The sequence below is a fragment of the Hoplias malabaricus genome, chromosome 7, assembly GCF_029633855.1.
Source record: "Hoplias malabaricus isolate fHopMal1 chromosome 7, fHopMal1.hap1, whole genome shotgun sequence".
In the NCBI taxonomy this organism is placed as follows: Eukaryota; Metazoa; Chordata; class Actinopteri; order Characiformes; family Erythrinidae; genus Hoplias; species Hoplias malabaricus.
Window position 1 is genome coordinate 46,612,717 of NC_089806.1, and position 20,127 is coordinate 46,632,843.

The following is a 20,127-nucleotide window of genomic DNA, read 5'->3' on the forward strand; positions in this document are numbered from 1 at the left end:
GTTGTGTGTCATCAGCATAACAGTGGAATTGAATCCCATGCTTACGGATTAGTCGACCCAGTGGCAGCATGTAGAGTGTGAACAATACAGGGCCGAGCACTGATCCTTGTGGAACACCATATTTAACTAAAGTATGATTAGAGGATTTATTATTCAGATAAACAAATTGATAACGATCGGATAAATAAGATCTGAACCAAGAGAGGGCAGATCCTTTTATTCCTATCCGATTTTCCAGCCTATCAAGAAGTTAGACTCTTTCCAAATGTATTAAGAACTAGAAGTAATTTGTCATTCTCTTTACGGTTTAAAACATTCTCTGAACCCCTTCAATTTCTGAAACACATCTACAGTAATGTACCACAACATTTCACATTTATTTCACGGTAAAGTCAGGAAAGTGTGTGTGTGTGTGTGATTGTGTAACTCACTGTATTTTGTACAGTGTAGATCCTGCAGTAGATCAGAGAGCAGTGTGTGTGTGTGTGTGTGTGTGTGTGTGTGGTGGGGGACAACGAGTAGTAGTAGGTGTGTGTGTGTGTGTGTGGTGGGGGACAGTGAGTAGTAGTAGGTGTGTGTGTGTGTGTGTGTGTGTGTGTGTGTGTGTGTGTGGTGGGGGACAGTGAGTAGTAGGTGTGTGTGTGTGTGGTGGGGAACAGTGAGTAGTAGTAGGTGTGTGTGTGTGTGTGTGTGTGTGTGTGTGTTGTGGAGGACAGTGTGTAGTAGTAGGTGTGTGTGTGTGTGTGTGTGTGTGTGTGTGTGTGGTGGGGGACAGTGAGTAGTAGGTGTGTGTGTGTGTGTTGTGGAGGACAGTGTGTAGTAGTAGGTGTGTGTGTGTGTGTGTGTGTATGTGTGTGTGGTGGGGGACAGTGAGTAGTAGGAGGTGTGTGTGTGTGTGGTGGGGGACAGTGAGTAGTAGTAGGTGTGTGTGTGTGTGGTGGGGGACAGTGAGTAGTAGTAGGTGTGTGTGTGTGTGTGGTGGGGGACAGTGAGTAGTAGTAGGTGTGTGTGTGTGTGTGGTGGGGGACAGTGAGTAGTAGTAGGTGTGTGTGTGTGTGTGGTGGGGGACAGTGAGTAGTAGTAGGTGTGTGTGTGTGTGTGGTGGGGGACAGTGAGTAGTAGTAGGTGTGTGTGTGTGTGTGGTGGGGGACAGTGAGTAGTAGTAGGTGTGTGTGTGTGTGTGGTGGGGGACAGTGAGTAGTAGTAGGTGTGTGTGTGTGTGTGGTGGGGGACAGTGAGTAGTAGTAGGTGTGTGTGTGTGTGTGGTGGGGGACAGTGAGTAGTAGTAGGTGTGTGTGTGTGTGTGGTGGGGGACAGTGAGTAGTAGTAGGTGTGTGTGTGTGTGTGGTGGGGGACAGTGAGTAGTAGTAGGTGTGTGTGTGTGTGTGGTGGGGGACAGTGAGTAGTAGTAGGTGTGTGTGTGTGTGTGGTGGGGGACAGTGAGTAGTAGTAGGTGTGTGTGTGTGTGTGGTGGAGGACAGTGTGTAGTAGTAGGTGTGTGTGTGTGTGTGTGTGTGTGTGTGTGGTGGGGGACAGTGAGTAGTAGGTGTGTGTGTGTGTGTGTTGTGGAGGACAGTGTGTAGTAGTAGGTGTGTGTGTGTGTGTGTGTGTATGTGTGTGTGGTGGGGGACAGTGAGTAGTAGGAGGTGTGTGTGTGTGTGGTGGGGGACAGTGAGTAGTAGTAGGTGTGTGTGTGTGTGTGGTGGGGGACAGTGAGTAGTAGTAGGTGTGTGTGTGTGTGTGTGGTGGGGGACAGTGAGTAGTAGTAGGTGTGTGTGTGTGTGGTGGGGGACAGTGAGTAGTAGTAGGTGTGTGTGTGTGTGTGGTGGGGGACAGTGAGTAGTAGTAGGTGTGTGTGTGTGTGTGGTGGGGGACAGTGAGTAGTAGTAGGTGTGTGTGTGTGTGTGGTGGGGGACAGTGAGTAGTAGTAGGTGTGTGTGTGTGTGTGGTGGGGGACAGTGAGTAGTAGTAGGTGTGTGTGTGTGTGTGGTGGGGGACAGTGAGTAGTAGTAGGTGTGTGTGTGTGTGTGGTGGGGGACAGTGAGTAGTAGTAGGTGTGTGTGTGTGTGTGGTGGGGGACAGTGAGTAGTAGTAGGTGTGTGTGTGTTTCAGGACCTGGCGCTAATGACTAGAGATTTATATTTCTACAGAAAACAAGCCCCAGTGAACGGCTGCCTTTACAAACGCCTGGAGTCTTTGTACACACAAAAACAACCTATTTTTATTAAGCCCCTCTTTTGTGTTGTTGATCTAATGTTTTATCTGAAGACGGTTAATTTATTACGTTCATGTTTTATATCCATCCCATGTTCTGTAGCGGTACTTTTTACGCCTCTGTGTTTCACAGTGCATTGAAAATAAACGACGTCATGCTGAATTCAACTCTGGGTTTTATTCCTTTTACACATTTCCCACTCAATTTCTAAAAGGACCACATTCTGCATTTGACTTTATCTCACTTTAGAGAACACAGTTCCAGTGCTCCGTCAGCCCTCTCCCTCACCCCAGACTCTAGGCTCATGTGCAGCAGTGTGGCCCATTTCCTGCTTCTCTACAGAGATTACTGTCACTGAAGGAGAACACGGTTCTTGTTTGCAGTTCTTAAACACAGCAGCTTTACACAACGTCTGAATGTTTTCTGCATTTTCTCTCTCTGTCTCTCTCAAGGAGGCCAGTGTCTCAGAGATTGGTGTCGGTGAACATGGTGTGTTCTTTCCTCACGGTGCTGAAGCCTTTAACAGAGTCCACAAACTCCTCATCAAACTGAAACACAGAGAGAGAGAGAGAGAGAGACAGAGATTATTAAGAGCACACAACACAGTCTCTGTTCCATAAAGCAGCAGTGTTTGTCTGGATCTAGTTTACAGATGAAACATCGGACACGTCTGATCAATGACACTTTTTCATTTATATTCCGTCATTAAGAACTCTTTTTACACAGTGCCTCCTAGATACTGATGATGTGGGACGTGTTCCTGCGATCTCACAATTACAGACGGCTGTGACATCACTGGGGACTGAAATCACAATCTCCCAAAAACAGGACCCAGTCTCAAAGCTGCTCCTTTAAAAGCAGATGTAAATAAAGGTGTGTTGTACTGAATCATACGATTTAAAGGATTAATGCAGTGGAAGTGATTAATGAACACAGGAGTTATTCATTACTGCTGTTGGGCTTCATCCTCACCATGCCACTGTCGTGGGCTCTGAAGTGGGGGTCCGACACCCACTCGTCCTCCTCCTCCTCCTCCCCGCCCTTCCTGTCCATCAACTGGCTCACGCTCCGCCGCAGGTGATTCCGGGAAAGGCCGTGGACTGTCGAAACAGAGACGACCCCCGTCTGACCTTCAGGAAAATCTGCACCGTCCAGCACTTTGGTGTCTGTCACTCCCTGAGGGAACAGAACAGAACTTTCAGGACCAGCACAGTGTGAGATAAAGGTTCTCTGAGGGTTTAATACGTGCCGTATCTAACTTAACCCAGAGCCTTAATTCATAAACGTCAGTAAAAACCCAGTGAATCTGAAGTGTTTAAAGTGTAAGGTGTGTTCACCTCCAGGTGCATGGTGAAGCCTTTCAGTGTGACACTGTTGGGTGAGCTGATCGTGTCCGGCACCGTATCAAACTGGAACATAATCAGACACGTACAGTTTACACGTTAACATCAATCGGACTGATCACTTTTAATTAGGACAACTCCCACTGAGCGATGGATGAAACGTGGAGCAGTGGAATCTCATCCATAATCCAAGAATTACCAAAGGTCCATCAGAAACACTCTGAGGTTATAAACTCTAATCAACAGAATGTGTTTAAGAGCAGAGTCCTGTTTTATATGCACTTCAGGTTCAGTAAAGTCTTATTTAGTTTGTGTATTTGTACTTGACTCTGTTTAAGTGATTTATGGTCTACTTCATATCTCATGAAAAACAGACGCTTTCAGGTGTTTTATTAAATCACAATAAAAACATAATATCTCAGAATAACTGTTTAATTTAAACTATATCAGTTATATTATTCATAATCTTATCATTTATTAAAATAGGACCATTTTATTCATAGATATCAGTTATAAAAATGATTCTGTCTGATCTGTAGCCTAGTTTTACACTTTAAAGCACACCTCAAACAATTTAGAGGGCACTTGTCAAAATAAAAGAAGTATTCCCAGAGCGTAAGGAGACGGCGGACCACTGTTGTTCCACTGAGGACAGAGTTGGAGGTCCACTAGTGTTTTACACAGCGTTTTCTGGGCGGACCGCTGCTGATTAAACAGAATTTTAGACAAAATCACACATTTTAGCACTTTTCCATTCACAGTCCAATTCACATTTTTCCCCTTCATTAGGTTCTTTTTGTTATTCTTTATTAATAAGATCAGTAAATAATTTAAATCAGCACAGTGTCAACATTTTCATCATTTAATGATTTTATATCAGGCTCATACTCATTATTATATCTCTAATAATAGCTGCTGGTAATATTTGTATTAGTGTGTTTTCCAGAATAAAAGTCTCTGTGAGTGTAAAGTCTGTGTGAGGAGATTATAAATGAGTTCTATCCGGTACAGGACAGTGATCTGAGTCTTTTTACGACAGTGGACCGATATATGCTCGCTGTCTTTGTTTGTATGGAAACTGAAAACAATATTTTTAATGAGGTAAATAAATCAGGGATGAGGAATAACACACATCAGAGTGGAATAGCAGAGTTAAAATGCTGCTGATGAAATATTTCTTGTTTGCTCCTGCTGCTAAGTTAGTTAGCTAGCTACTGGACCTTAAAATGGCGACTCAATAAAGCTCATAAATATAACAAATAACATCTCAGAAACCGTCCTCTAACACTTCGGAAAATTATGAACACACCCATACACCAACATTTTAAACTTTCGAATATTAAGCGAAAATAACCGAGATTTCGTACGTTTAAGAAGGAAAAGTTAGCTCGTCGTTCAACTTTTAGTTCCACCTTAAATGGCCCAGTTACTGTGCACTGAACAAACAGCAGAAAGATGTCATATAAGAGCCATTTAAGGTGGAACAGACTAATCAAAGACAGGAGCTATTGACAATTAAGTTGAATTTACAACTCTCCCTTAAATAATCCACATTATCACTGAGCCCTGAAACAAGCTGCAGAATGGATCGCAGCGCCATTTAAGGTGGAACAGTAAAAATGTGAATTTAATATGGCTTTAATGTGTTACGTTCACTGTTTTTCTTAAATTCTTGACTTTCTCAAACTCAAACTAATTCTTTAAACAGTGACAAATAAGAAATACGCGAATCACGTCACCAGGCACCGGTCTCCACGGTAACGGCCGTCTGTGACGCAATAAACCGCGGGTTTTTCCGACCTGCCTCAGTCGGTCTAGGTGCGAGTTGAGGGAGGTTCTGGTTTCACAGCTCCATCGAACTGGACCGAAGCGGATCCGTGACACTGAGAGAAGGGTAAGAGGAGGTCCCCTCCGCTGTGGAGATGGTTTAATAACGAACACAAACGCACGTTCTTCACTAAAATAATAACGTTTTAATATTGTTCAGAGAAGGACCCGCCCCCCGAAATGTTAATAATAATAATAATATTTATTATTTTAATGATCATCGGGCCTATAATTATCATCCCATATGATGGTAAACCAATCATATAGCGCCACAAATAAACCCCGCCCAATCTCCAAAGCTGTTAAACTGTTATGACTGAAACGCCCCCTACTCACTACTCCCTACAATACTCACTATATAGGGCACTACTTTAGGGAGCTGAATTCAGGTCGGTAGTGAATGATTTTAGACACAAAACAGTACACTTTTAATAGTGAATAGGGCACAGTTTCGGACAGTTTTAGAGTCAGTCTATGGAACTGAATTTCTAATGTGGCTAATAGCGCCCCCCTGTGGAGAGCGGCATTTGGCCTGTTTCTAATGTTATTTTTGTAGATTAATTTAAACTTCCTGATTCTCAATGATGTGACAACTCTTTACCACACATTGACAATAGCGCCCCCTTGTGGAAAAGTAATGTACGGGGAATATGAATAGAACGCTTCATATAAATTATCGTATTATCACGATGCTCAATTATGTAAATTAATCAGATGTAATCAGAATTATAATGATGTGAGGGTTGAACTGCTGTTATACTCGTGTCGCTTAAACAGGAGAAATGACGGGAACGAGAAAATCCCAGAATGCCTATGGTGACTTTAAAGCCTTTGAATTTATAGATTTTTTGTTGTTTGTTGTGGTAGAAGTGTCTGAATTCAGTGTGTTGTTGTTGTTGTTTGTAGGGGTAGAAGTATCTGAATTCAGTGTGTTGTTGTTGTTTTTGTTTGTTGTGGTAGAAGTGTCTGAATTCAGTGTGTTGTTGTTGTTTTTGTTTGTTGTGGTAGAAGTGTCTGAATTCAGTGTGTTGTTGTTGTTGTTTGTAGGGGTAGAAGTGTCTGAATTCAGTGTGTTGTTGTTGTTTTTGTTTGTTGTGGTAGAAGTGTCTGAATTCAGTGTGTTGTTGTTGTTTTTGTTTGTTGTGGTAGAAGTGTCTGAATTCAGTGTGTTGTTGTTGTTTTTGTTTGTTGTGGTAGAAGTGTCTGAATTCAGTGTGTTGTTGTTGTTGTTTGTAGGAGTAGAAGTGTCTGAATTCAGTGTGTTGTTGTTTGTAGTGGTAGAAGTGTCTGAATTCAGTGTGTTGTTGTTTTTGTTGTTGTTTGTAGGGGTAGAAGTGTCTGAATTCAGTGTGTTGTTGTTTTTGTTGTTGTTTGTAGGGGTAGAAGTGTCTGAATTCAGTGTGTTGTTGTTGTTTGTAGGAGTAGAAGTGTCTGAATTCAGTGTGTTGTTGTTGTTGTTGTTTGTAGGGGTAGAAGTGTCTGAATTCAGTGTGTTGTTGTTGTTTGTAGGAGTAGAAGTGTCTGAATTCAGTGTGTTGTTGTTTTTGTTGTTGTTTGTAGGGGTAGAAGTGTCTGAATTCAGTGTGTTGTTGTTTTTGTTGTTGTTTGTAGTGGTAGAAGTGTCTGAATTCAGTGTGTTGTTGTTGTTGTTTGTAGGAGTAGAAGTGTCTGAATTCAGTGTGTTGTTGTTGTTGTTGTTTGTAGGGGTAGAAGTGTCTGAATTCAGTGTGTTGTTGTTGTTTGTAGGGGTAGAAGTTTCTGAATTCAGTGTGTTGTTGTTTTTGTTGTTGTTTGTAGGGGTAGAAGTGTCTGAATTCAGTGTGTTGTTGTTTTTGTTGTTGTTTGTAGGGGTAGAAGTGTCTGAATTCAGTGTGTTGTTTTTGTTTGTAGGGGTAGAAGTGTCTGAATTCAGTGTGTTGTTGTTGTTTGTAGGAGTAGAAGTGTCTGAATTCAGTGTGTTGTTGTTGTTGTTGTTTGTAGGGGTAGAAGTGTCTGAATTCAGTGTGTTGTTTTTGTTGTTGTTTGTAGGGGTAGAAGTGTTTGAATTCAGTGTGTTGTTGTTGTTTGTAGGGGTAGAAGTGTCTGAATTCAGTGTGTTGTTGTTGTTGTTTGTAGTGGTAGAAGTGTTTGAATTCAGTGTGTTGTTGTTGTTGTTGTTTGTAGTGGTAGAAGTGTCTGAATTCAGTGTGTTGTTGTTGTTTGTAGGGGTAGAAGTGTCTGAATTCAGTGTGTTGTTGTTGTTTGTAGGGGTAGAAGTGTCTGAATGCAGTGTGTTGTTGTTGTTGTTTGTAGGGTAGAAGTGTCTGAATGCAGTGTGTTGTTGTTGTTTGTTGTGGTAGAAGTGTCTGAATTCAGTGTGTTGTTGTTGTTTGTAGTGGTAGAAGTGTCTGAATTCAGTGTGTTGTTGTTGTTTGTTGTGGTAGAAGTGTCTGAATTCAGTGTGTTGTTGTTTGTAGTGGTAGAAGTGTCTGAATTCAGTGTGTTGTTTTTGTTGTTGTTTGTAGGGGTAGAAGTGTCTGAATTCAGTGTGTTGTTTTTGTTGTTGTTTGTAGGGGTAGAAGTGTCTGAATTCAGTGTGTTGTTTTTGTTGTTGTTTGTAGGGGTAGAAGTGTCTGAATTCAGTGTGTTGTTTTTGTTGTTGTTTGTAGGGGTAGAAGTGTCTGAATTCAGTGTGTTGTTTTTGTTGTTGTTTGTAGGGGTAGAAGTGTCTGAATTCAGTGTGTTGTTGTTGTTGTTATTTGTAGGAGTAGAAGTGTCTGAATTCAGTGTGTTGTTGTTGTTTGTAGTGGTAGAAGTGTCTGAATTCAGTGTGTTGTTGTTGTTGTTGTTTGTAGTGGTAGAAGTGTCTGAATTCAGTGTGTTGTTGTTGTTGTTGTTTGTTGTGGTAGAAGTGTCTGAATTCAGTGTGTTGTTGTTGTTGTTTGTAGTGGTAGAAGTGTCTGAATTCAGTGTGTTGTTGTTGTTGTTGTTTACAGGTTTAAACCGTAATCAGTGAAACAATGGCAGAGAAAGCACTTGAGAACGAAGTGATGGATGAGGAAAGTTTTTTCTTGGAAGACATCTGTGCTTCATCTAACAAAGACTTCACTGTCCTCCAGAGCCTGAGGAACGAGTGAGTACTCAGACCTTATTTTATCTGACTGTCTCAGTGAGGATGAGATGTCATGAAGAACCCGGCAGCCCCCAATAACACTGTGTTGTTCTCTTTTGAAGGTCTGAAGCAGTAGCGGGGTCCTACAGTCACCTGGGGGCTCTGTTTGGAATTACAGAGCAGACAGTCCTGAGGAGCGTCCAGGAAAGAATGAAGAAGTGTGTGTTCGGAGGTTTCTCCGACTGCCCCCAGCTGACCGCGGCTCTGGTCAGCGAGGTCTTCCATGCGGTCAACGCCGCCGTCCAGAAGACCATGGTCAAAGAGGCTTGGGGATGTTCTAAGCCCCTGTTCTGCAGACACCCGTTTAAGTCCTGCACACAGACGGGTGACGAGCTCGTTTCCTCAGTCACGGCCAGGGTTGAGGATCTGATCCGGGAGCAGGCGGCAGGGAACAGCGGAGCCCCAGAGACAGATGTGACAGCAGCTGTTGCTGAAGTTCTCTGGGTGATCAAAGACCAGATCACAGGATCTGAGACTTCGGAGGAAGCCGTGTTCTCTCTGGACCTCGTCGAGTTCATCCTGAACAACGTCCTGATGGTCAAAGTTCAGGAGAGGAGCTGCTCCCCGGCTTCAGACGGAAGCTGGTCCTCCGGCAGCAGTGATCTGGACCTTCAGAGTGTGGAACTCCCTGACTTCGCCTCTGAGTCCGAGGATAAGAGAGAGGAAGAGGGCAAATCCTGGGTCATCCTCAGGAAGCAGGGACACGACGACAAAGACAGGGTGTTGATGTCCTCTTTAGTGGACACTGTACAGAAAGCATCACAAAAAACGTCCAAAAACGTTGATCCCAAACCTGTGATCTCCTGGACAGCTCTCACTCTCTGCATCCAAGCAATACTGCGCAGGATCCAGGGGGTGGCGTCCACTGATGTCCAGAAGTCTCAGCTCGCAGCAGTTACAGAGCAGCAGGTCCTGGAACTGACCTACTCGGTGTGGACAATTATGGCTTTGGCCACTGTGGTCAGACTCGGGAACGACGAGCATGCTCTCCCAGAGCTCCACCCCTCCATCGTCGACGAAGCTTATGAGGCTCTTCTGAGAAGAATGGGGTCTGTGTCTGATCTGGTGGAGGCTGTGTACACCCGGAGAGAGATTCTGTGCGAGATCCTCACCGTCTCCATCGTGTGGGCCATTCTACGAGCGGACCCTAAATACATATGGCCTCCAGGGTACGCTCCTGAAACCCCCGCCTCCGTGAGCAGCCCGAGCCTCGACCCGGTGACTCTGCTGCTCCTTCGCGTCCTGGCTCGCTCAGAACCAGCTCCAGAGGGCTGCTGCTGGAAGAAAAGGAGCTCCAACAGTCAGAAAGAAGACCTTATGGAGAGGGTTCTGCTGGAGGTGTCCTCAGACTCTGGCTCTGAGAGGATACAGACAGCTCTCAGAGGGACTTTTGATGAGCTCCGTCAGAGGTTCGGTGAGGAGAGGTTACTGCGCATGGTGATGAACCCTCACGACTCCAGCGTGACCCGCGCTCTGACACGGGCTTTGGAGAAGCTTCTCGGAGGTTCACGGGCTGAAGGTGAACCCGAGGACACGAAGAGGACGACGAAGAAGCTGAGGAACATCTTCTCCAGCCTGAGGAAGCTCAGCCTCTTCAAAACGGTAGAGTATTATTTGAATTCTTTCTTTATCGAGTAGTTTCAGCGAATCTGAGCCTGACCACATTGTCCTTTCTCTTTTTACAGAAAAGCAAAGAAGGAAAGAAGTCCGGACCGGAGGATGGTGACCCGGATGGATTACCCAGCTGCTCCACACAAAGTAAGTTCCGCTCTGTTACTGGAGCTGATGCCAGTGCCCGGCTCCTCCCTGGCTGGTGGAGGGGAGGTATGGGTATCGACGTGGTTTTAACTCTGAGATTACTGCTGGACGGTACCTTGGTTCCTCGTGTGGTCAGATACCAACCGTGTGATCTTCTCTCCGCAGACGCAGCCCCTTCCCAAGAGAAAAAGCAGAAGAAAGGATCCATCTTCTCCAGGATGTTCTCCTCCTTTCGGAAGCCGGATGCTTAACTCCCTCCCGATTGGCTACTGCAAAACCAATCAGTGCTCTCCCCCACCTCAGAGCTCGGGGACACACTCAGGGACACACTCGGGGACACAGTCTCAACTTGGACTTAAATAAACAAACAAACAGAAGGATTTACTGTGTTCTGACGACTTTATTACACCTCTGTACCTCAGGGGTTACAGAGGGGTGAAGGGGGTGGGTCTGAAAGGATGTGGGGGGCAGGTGTGAGGAGTTAATCATTATTTTAAAAAGTAATAATAATACTTAAATATTATATAATACAATATATTTTATACTATATACAATAACATTATTATTATTATATATAATCAGTTCGAGGAATATAAATATAATTCATATAAAATAATATATTAATTATATTTGAATACATTATAAAAATAATATAAAATTCTAAACTATAACAGAAATATAAATATAAAATGTATTTAAAAAGTGATAAATATGTGTAAAATACATATTAAATATGATGTCATAAATGCTGTAATGAATCAATAACACACTGGAGGTGTGTGCTATAGCGTGAGACACTGCGCTGCTGTGCTGCGGTCGCAGTGCTGTAGATCAGTCACCACTGTCAATATCTCACACTACAGCACACTCCTCCAGTGTTTTATTGCATTGATTGATGATTGATTATAACACAGTTCTAGCCGTTTATAGTTAGGTCTTAAGACGAAGAAGACCGTGAAAAATAAAAGTGCTAAGTGCGGAGCGATACCTGAAGACCAGTGTAATACTGACACTGCTGGAACGTCTCTCAGCCAATCACATCGCAGGATTAGAACTAACTGTGGTATAATTATATATAATAAATGTATTTAAAATAAATAAAATACAAATTGATACAAGTTTAATATATAAACTATAATCAAATAGGTACTAAATAAAAAATATATAAATTATATAAATATACATATCACATATAGTTCATACATAATACAATTTGTATATTACCTATAATAATAATATATATATAATTATGAGTATATGATTACATTTAAATAATAAAGATAATCAAATATAAAATGATTAATGTAATAGCTACTTTAATAAAATTAAATAAAACTCACTCACTCTCACCCATTCTCACTCTGTCTCTCACTCACTCACTCTTACTCACTCTCACTCACTCTCAATCTGTCACTCACTCTCACTTACTCTCACTCTCATTCTGTCTCTCAATCTGTCACTCTCTCACTCTCACTCTGTCACTCACTCACTCTCTCACTCCCTCTCACTCACTCTCTCACTCCCTCTCACTCACTGTCTCACTCACTCTCTCACTCACTCCAGGTGTGTGGCTGTACCTGTAGGTGCAGGGGGACGATGGGGGGCCTCTGGCGGGTCAGTGGGGGCCGGTGCAGGGCTCGGTGCAGACCCAAAGCCAACAGCACAGCGAGCAGTAGCAGAGCCACGCCGGCCATCAGCACCATGAACCACAGCTGTAGATAGACTGGAGGAGCCGGACCCCCACCAGAGCGCTCCCCCGCCACAGTCTCCAGCTCCAGATCTGAGCACACAGAGAAACACAGGGGCACAGCTGTGGAGTAATACACAAACCACAACGGGACACTGTCAGCTCACAGCGGAGAACACACAGGACTCTGGAGCAGCTGCAGATGAGCCTAAGGACATCGTGATGGAAGGCAAAAGTGGGCTAGAGGGGTAAGAAGACCACCAGCAACAGCCCCTGGACTCAAATGTTTGTGAAGGCTGAATACAATCAAAACTTCACAGCAATGTTCACAACATCCTGGACCTGAATGAGCGAGAGACATCTGCTTAATACAGAGAGAAAGAGACAGAGAAAGACAGAGAGAGAGAGAGAGAAAGACAGAGAGAGAGAGAGAGAGAGAAAGACAGAGAGAGAAAGAAAGAGAGACCGAGAGAGAGAAAATAGTACTCACCACTTGAGTTTTCCGTTGTTTGTTTTGTGAAGAGGGTGCAGAGACACCCAGAGTGTGTGAAGCAGAGAGAGAGAGAGAGAGAGAGCTGTTACTCTATCAATAATTTACTGATGCAATGCCTCTGGCTGAATGTCATACAGCCAAAATGGAGAGAGAGAGAGAAAATAAAGAGGGATAAAAGAAAACAAGACAAAGCGTCCATTACACTGAAACAGCAGTCCATTCAGAGAGAGAGAGAGAGAGAGAGAGAGAGAGAGAGTGTTAATGTAGTGAAGCTTGTCCGGTGTTGCTATGGTAACCGGGGGGTGTCAGTTTACCTGGGAGGGCCCAGTCAGCCATGACACCTTCACACACAGGTGACACTCACAATGGTCTCATCTTCTTCATCCTTTCTTCTTTTCTTCTCTTCTATCAATATTGCTTTATTCCTATTGTACTTTTCATTTCATGCTTCGCTTTAGAGGAACACTATGTAATATTTTCACCTTAAAATAACAGCTTCAAAATCACTGTGATGCTCCACTGAGGTGTAAGAGTGAGAACAGAGCCTCTGTCACTGCTACTTTAGGCTCAGCACTGCAGAAACTGCACTATGTAACTCTTGGAGTAGGGTAGGACACCAATCCGCCTCCCCATTGATTTCAGTACAGTGCTGTAAAATGTAACCACGCTAAGGGGGGCCCTAACAGCAAAAAAACAGAATCTTACCTTGTGTTCTTTTAACACTTTACACTTTAAAAATGGGTTCTATGAAGCCGCCTTGAATTGCTATGGCATTATATATAGATACTATTATTATTATTATTATATATTATATATGTTCCTAACTATTTATATTCGCATAGTTCAAGAACACAGAGCACATGAGAATACACAGAACAAATGACATCAGAAAAACAGACGAGAGCTCAGCAGCAGAGAGAATAGAGCGAGGGTGAGACACACTCAGCAGTGATTTCTGAAGTCGACAGCCAATCACCATCCTCTGATTAAACAAACACAGCTCAGGAATTCGGAGCTCGATCTGTCAGAACCTGCTCGGTTTGGCCCACTTTAGTGAACTGTGCTGCCAAAGACACACATCTGCTTCTGTTTCTGAACTGAACAGAGATCACAGAGTTGACTCAGCTTCATTCAAACAGTAAACACACATCTGATGAGCGTCGGACAAAGGACCTTAACTACAGTTAATTATGAGGATGATTGTTTCTGACTTTTTTTGTGATAAGTGTAGAAGAGTGTGTGTTTCTTCCTGGTTGTTTTGGTAAGAAGGTGTGATAATGATGCCCCTTGTGGAAGGAGGACTCCAGCAGGTGTTACCACTGACCTGATGAAGGCTGAAACGTTGTCGGCTCTTTGTGAGTCGGCTCTTTGTGAATCTGCTCTGTGTGATTCGGCTCTTTGTGAATCTGCTCTGTGTGATTCGGCTCTTTGTGAATCGGCTCTTTGTAAATCGGCTGTTTGTGAGTCGGCTGTTTGTGAGTCGGCTCGTTGTGAATCGGCTCTTTGTGAACTTGCCTAATTTATTGTGCTAAAATAAACCTTTGAAGGCTTTTGCAGAATTTTTAAATGATTTTGAAGTCACACCAGAAGAACAGTTTCACACACAGTATCAGAGGCTTCGAGTATTGTTTAACCACCAATAAATTCTGATTGGATGACATCACCTTTATGTTTCTCCTTCATTTGCCTTGCTGCACCCCCATTGTGGGAACAACAGGCTGAGCCTATACCAGAACGTATCTTCTGTTTGAAGCTATGACTAATAAAGGACGGCGTACTGTCCCTGCAGGGCTGGGGGGGTGTAACGGAGATGGCGGTTGTTGGCCCGTGGCCTGGTGTCTGCTAGGACAGTGTTGTTACTGTGGGATGAACAGGTTTAACCTGCTGTCAGTTCTTTGGGAATGTTTTTGTAGCCCGCGCCCAGGGGGAGTGTTTACTCTGTTCACTCCACGGAGAAAGTTCTGAGGAAAAGTACATTCTTCTTCCTCCAAATGGTGAAAGGAACAGCAGCTGATGGGTTTAACTCTCTCCAGATCCATCCTCCTCCACACATTTAGAAATGATGGTTCTACAAGGGCTCTTTATTAAAGAAATGGTTCTGTGCAGAACCCTGAACACTTGAAGAACCTCTCGCATGACTAAAGGTTTTTTTTTTTGCATCATGAAGAGGTTCTTCAGACTGATGGAGAATTTTGTATAGAGCGTTCTATACAGCACCTTTTAGAAAAGGGTTCTATTATTGTCACGTGTCAACAAGTGTCAAGCTTGTTACACTAAATGAACTGTGTTTGGTGCCGTAAAGAAAACACATCTCTAAAAGGTGCTGTATAGAACCATTTGATCTGAAGAACCCCGTCATGGTGCAGAGAGCCCTTTGATCATTCTTCAAAGTTCTTCAAGTTCTTCAAAGTTCTTCAAGTGTTCAGGGTTCTGTTCAGAACCAACCCAGGGTGGCATGGTGTGGGGTGCAGTAAGTCAAATGAATGACAAACATAACCCATCTCACTGTCACTGCAGATGGATGGATGGATGGATTTTATAGTTTGTTTTGGCGAAGCTCCATCAGATTCAACAGTGTCCTTCTGTATTATTTAATGAAAAACACTCTTGGAATGTGAGCGCGATGGTTAGCCAATAAAACACGTCCGCCTTCCTGAGAAGAGAAGACAAACTCTCGGTGACAGTTAACGGATCCCGTCTCTCGCTCTAAAAAACAGGTTCAGCAGCTCCTCAGAACCACAGGGCTGAGTTCAGAGGAACTGAAATAAGTCCTAAAGTTAAACAGGTCTCGGAATGCAGATCACAGCCCTTACCTCTATTTTACATCTGTCTAACCTGTGTCTAACCCGTGTCTTATCTCTGTATAACCCATGTCTAACCCATGTCTTATCTCTGTCTAACCCATGTCTTATCTCTGTCTAACCCATGTCTTATCTCTGTCTAACCTGTGTCTTATCTCTGTCTAACCTGTGTCTAACGCATGTCTTATCTCTGTCTAACCCGTGTCTTATGTCTGTCTAACCTAAGTCTAACCCGTGTCTTATCTCTGTCTAACCTGTGTCTTATCTCTGTCTAACCTGTGTCTAACCCGTGTCTTATCTCTGTCTAACCTGTGTCTAACCCGTGTCTTATCTCTGTCTAACCTGTGTCTTATCGCTGTCTAACCCATGTCTTATCTCTGTCTAACCCATGTCTTATCTCGGTCTAACCTGTGTCTAACCTGTGTCTAACCCATGTCTTATCTCGGTCTAACCTGTGTCTAACCTGTGTCTAACCCATGTCTTATCTCTGTCTAACCCATGTCTTATCTCTGTCTAACCCGTGTCTTATCTCTGTCTAACCCGTGTCTTATCTCTGTCTAACCCATGTCTTATCTCTGTCTAACCCATGTCTTATCTCTGTCTAACCTGTGTCTTATCGCTGTCTAACCCATGTCTTATCTCTGTCTAACCTCTGTCTAACTTGTCTTATTTATGACTAACCTGTGTCTAACCCGTGTCTTATCTCTGTCTAACCCATGTCTTATCTCTGTCTAACCCATGTCTTATCTCTGCCTAACCTTTGTCTAACCCATGTCTTATCTCTGTCTAACCTGTGTCTAACCAGTGTCTTATCTCTGTCTAACCTGTGTCTTATCTTTGTCTAACCTGTGTCTTATCTCTGTCTAACCCGTGTCTTATCTTTGTCTAACCTGTGTCTTATCTCTGTCTAACCCGTGTCTTATCTCTGTCTAACCCATGTCTTATCTCTTTCTAACCCATGTCTTATCTCTGTCTAACCTGTGTCTAACCCGTGTCTAATCTCTGTCTAGCCCATATCTTATCTCTGTCTAACCCATGTCTTATCTATGTCTAACCTGTGTCTAACCCGTGTCTTATCTCTGTCTAACCTGTGTCTAACCCGTGTCTTATCTCTGTCTAACCATTGTCTTATCTCTGTCTAACCCATGTCTTACCTATGTCTAACCTGTGTCTAACCCGTGTCTTATCTCTGTCTAACCCGTGTCTTATCTCTATCTAACCTGTGTCTTATCTCTGTCTAACCCATGTCTTATCTCTGTCTAACCCGTGTCTTATCTCTGTTAAACCCATGTCTTATCTCTGTCTAACCCGTGTCTTATCTCTGTCTACCCTGTGTCTTATCTCTGTCTAACCTGTGTCTTATCTCTGTCTAACCTGTGTCTTATCTCTGTCTAACTTGTGTCTTATCTTTGTCTAACCCATGTCTTATCTCTGTCTAACCCATGTCTTATCTCTGTCTAACCCGTGTCTTATCTCTGTCTAACCCGTGTCTTATCTCTGTCTAACCCGTGTCTTATATCTGTCTAACCCGTGTCTTATCTCTGTTAAACCCGTGTCTTATCTCTGTCTAACCCGTGTCTTATCTCTGTCTAACCTGTGTCTTATCTCTGTCTAACCTGTGTCTTATCTCTGTCTAACCTGTGTCTTATCTCGGTCTAACTTGTGTCTTATCTTTGTTTAACCTGTGTCTTATCTCGGTCTAACTTGTGTCTTATCTTTGTCTAACCCGTGTCTTATCTCTGTCTAACCCGTGTCTTATCTCTGTCTAATCCGTGTCTTATCTCTGTCTAACCCGTGTCTTATCTCTGTCTAACCCGTGTCTTATATCTGTCTAACCCGTGTCTTATCTCTGTTAAACCCGTGTCTTATCTCTGTCTAACCCGTGTCTTATCTCTGTCTAACCTGTGTCTTATCTCTGTCTAACTTGTGTCTTATCTTTGTCTAACCTTGGTCTTATCTCGGTCTAACTTGTGTCTTATCTTTGTCTAACCCATGTCTTATCTCTGTCTAGCCCGTGTCTTATCTCTGTCTAACCCGTGTCTTATCTCTGTTAAACCCGTGTCTTATCTCTGTCTAACCCGTGTCTTATCTCTGTCTAACCCGTGTCTTATCTCTGTTAAACCCGTGTCTTATCTCTGTCTAACCTGTGTCTTATCTCTGTCTAACCCGTGTCTTATCTCTGTTAAACCCATGTCTTATCTCTGTCTAACCCGTGTCTTATCTCTGTCTAACCCGTGTCTTATCTCTGTCTAACCTGTGTCTTATCTCTGTCTAACCCGTGTCTTATCTCTGTCTAACCCATGTCTTATCTCTGTCTAACCCATGTCTTATCTCTGTCTAACCCGTGTCTTATCTCTGTCTAACCTGTGTCTCATCTCTGTCTAACCCATGTCTTATCTCTGTCTAACCCGTGTCTTATCTCTGTCTAACCTGTGTCTTATCTCTGTCTAACCCGTGTCTTATCTCTGTTAAACCCATGTCTTATCTCTGTCTAACCCGTGTCTTATCTCTGTCTAACCCGTGTCTTATCTCTGTCTAACCTGTGTCTTATCTCTGTCTAACCCGTGTCTTATCTCTGTCTAACCCATGTCTTATCTCTGTCTAACCCATGTCTTATCTCTGTCTAACCCGTGTCTTATCTCTGTCTAACCCGTGTCTTATCTCTGTCTAACCTGTGTCTTATCTCTGTCTAACCCTTGTCTTATCTCTGTCTAACCTGTGTCTTATCTCTGTCTAACCCATGTCTTATCTCTGTCTAACCCATGTCTTATCTCTGTTTAATCTCTGTCTAACCCATGTCTTATCTCTGTCCAACCCGTGTCTTATCTCTGTCTAACCCGTGTCTTATCTCTGTCTAACCCGTGTCTTATCTCTGTCTAACCCATGTCTTATCTCTGTCCAACCCGTGTCTTATGTCTGTCTAACCCGTGTCTTATCTCTGTCTAACCCGTGTCTTATCTCTGTCCAACCCGTGTCTTATCTCTGTCTAACCCGTGTCTTATCTCTGTCTAACCTGTGTCTTATCTCTGTTAAACCCGTGTCTTATCTTTGTCTAACCTGTGTCTTATCTCTGTCTAACTTGTGTCTTATCTTTGTCTAACCTGTGTCTTATCTCTGTCTAACCCGTGTCTTATCTCTGTCTAACCCGTGTCTTATCTCTGTTAAACCCGTGTCTTATCTCTGTCTAACCTGTGTCTTATCTCTGTCTAACCCGTGTCTTATCTCTGTTAAACCCATGTCTTATCTCTGTCTAACCCGTGTCTTATCTCTGTCTAACCTGTGTCTTATCTCTGTCTAACCCGTGTCTTATCTCTGTCTAACCCGTGTCTTATCTCTGTCTAACCTGTGTCTTATCTCTGTCTAACCTGTGTCTTATCTCGGTCTAACTTGTGTCTTATCTTTGTCTAACCTGTGTCTTATCTCGGTCTAACTTGTGTCTTATCATTGTCTAACCTGTGTCTTATCTCTGTCTAACTTGTGTCTTATCTTTGTCTAACCCATGTCTTATCTCTGTCTAACCCGTGTCTTATCTCTGTCTAACCTGTGTCTTATCTCTGTCTAACCCGTGTCTTATCTCTGTCTAACCCGTGTCTTATCTCTGTCTAACCTGTGTCTTATCTCTGTCTAACCCATGTCTTATCTCTGTCTAACCCGTGTCTTATCTCTGTCTAACCTGTGTCTTATCTCTGTCTAACCCGTGTCTTATCTCTGTCTAACCCATGTCTTATCTCTGTCTAACCCATGTCTTATCTCTGTCTAACCCGTGTCTTATCTCTGTCTAACCTGTGTCTTATCTCTGTCTAACCCTTGTCTTATCTCTGTCTAACCTGTGTCTTATCTCTGTCTAACCCATGTCTTATCTCTGTCTAACCCATGTCTTATCTCTGTTTAATCTCTGTCTAACCCATGTCTTATCTCTGTCTAACCCATGTCTTATCTCTGTCTAACCCGTGTCTTATCTTTGTCTAACCCATGTCTTATCTCTGTCTAACCCGTGTCTTATCTCTGTCTAACCTGTGTCTTGTCTCTGTCTAACCTGTGTATTATCTCTGTCTAACCCGTGTCTTATCTCTGTCTAACCTGTGTCTTATCTCTGTCTAACCTGTGTATTAGCTCTGTCTAACCCGTGTCTTATCTCTGTCTAACCCGTGTCTTATCTCTGTCTAACCTGTGTCTTATCTCTGTCTAACCTGTGTATTATCTCTGTCTAACCCGTGTCTTATCTTTGTCTAACCTGTGTCTTATCTCTGTCTAACCTGTGTCTTATCTCTGTCTAACTTGTGTCTTATCTTTGTCTAACCCATGTCTTATCTCTGTCTAACCCGTGTCTTATCTCTGTCTAACCCGTGTCTTATCTCTGTCTAACCCGTGTCTTATCTCTGTTAAACCCGTGTCTTATCTCTGTCTAACCCGTGTCTTATATCTGTCTAACCCGTGTCTTATCTCTGTCTAACCCGTGTCTTATCTCTGTTAAACCCATGTCTTATCTCTGTCTAACCCGTGTCTTATCTCTGTCTAACCCGTGTCTTATCTCTGTCTAACCTGTGTCTTATCTCTGTCTAACCTGTGTCTTATCTCGGTCTAACTTGTGTCTTATCTTTGTCTAACCCGTGTCTTATCTCTGTTAAACCCATGTCTTATCTCTGTCTAACCCGTGTCTTATCTCTGTCTAACCCGTGTCTTATCTCTGTCTAACCTGTGTCTTATCTCTGTCTAACCTGTGTCTTATCTCGGTCTAACTTGTGTCTTATCTTTGTCTAACCTGTGTCTTATCTCGGTCTAACTTGTGTCTTATCTTTGTCTAACCCGTGTCTTATCTCTGTCTAACCCGTGTCTTATCTCTGTCTAACCC

General features: G+C 43.2%; 2 protein-coding genes across 3 annotated transcripts; one reads left to right on the top strand and one right to left on the bottom strand.

Annotated features, from left to right (window-relative positions):
- Positions 1-2,377: 2,377 nt before the first annotated feature.
- Positions 2,378-12,687, bottom strand: si:ch211-57i17.5 (usherin). Its single transcript, XM_066677235.1, has 5 exons — positions 12,472-12,687; positions 11,872-12,074; positions 3,553-3,624; positions 3,188-3,391; positions 2,378-2,763 (listed from the first exon to the last, which is right to left on the bottom strand). The coding sequence occupies exons 2-5, from the start codon at positions 11,995-11,997 to the stop codon at positions 2,680-2,682; spliced, it is 486 nt and encodes a 161-aa protein (XP_066533332.1). The 5' UTR covers positions 11,998-12,074; positions 12,472-12,687; the 3' UTR covers positions 2,378-2,679.
- LOC136702258 (uncharacterized) lies at positions 4,094-10,659 on the top strand. Of its 2 annotated transcripts, XM_066677233.1 has the most exons (6): positions 4,094-4,659; positions 5,267-5,452; positions 8,361-8,497; positions 8,599-10,138; positions 10,222-10,294; positions 10,460-10,659. In XM_066677233.1, the coding sequence occupies exons 3-6, from the start codon at positions 8,385-8,387 to the stop codon at positions 10,543-10,545; spliced, it is 1,812 nt and encodes a 603-aa protein (XP_066533330.1). In that variant the 5' UTR covers positions 4,094-4,659; positions 5,267-5,452; positions 8,361-8,384; the 3' UTR covers positions 10,546-10,659. The 2 variants fall into 2 exon arrangements, with proteins under 2 accessions (XP_066533330.1, XP_066533331.1); XM_066677234.1 differs by lacking the exon at positions 5,267-5,452.
- Positions 12,688-20,127: the final 7,440 nt, after the last annotated feature.

What these genes read in the sequence shown, in the direction of transcription:
- si:ch211-57i17.5 (XM_066677235.1), bottom strand. Translation starts at nt 11,997, where the DNA reads ATGGTGCTGATGGCCGGCGTGGCTCTGCTACTGCTCGCTGTGCTGTTG. An exon ending in GCTTCACCATGCACCTGGAG is followed by an intron (nt 3,392 to 3,552) that starts GTGAACACACCT and finishes CTGTTCCCTCAG; the next exon opens with GGAGTGACAGACACCAAAGT. An exon ending in GAGCCCACGACAGTGGCATG is followed by an intron (nt 2,764 to 3,187) that starts GTGAGGATGAAG and finishes TCTGTGTTTCAG; the next exon opens with TTTGATGAGGAGTTTGTGGA.
- LOC136702258 (XM_066677233.1), top strand. Translation starts at nt 8,385, where the DNA reads ATGGCAGAGAAAGCACTTGAGAACGAAGTGATGGATGAGGAAAGTTTT. An exon ending in CTCCAGAGCCTGAGGAACGA is followed by an intron (nt 8,498 to 8,598) that starts GTGAGTACTCAG and finishes TCTCTTTTGAAG; the next exon opens with GTCTGAAGCAGTAGCGGGGT. An exon ending in AGCTCAGCCTCTTCAAAACG is followed by an intron (nt 10,139 to 10,221) that starts GTAGAGTATTAT and finishes CTCTTTTTACAG; the next exon opens with AAAAGCAAAGAAGGAAAGAA.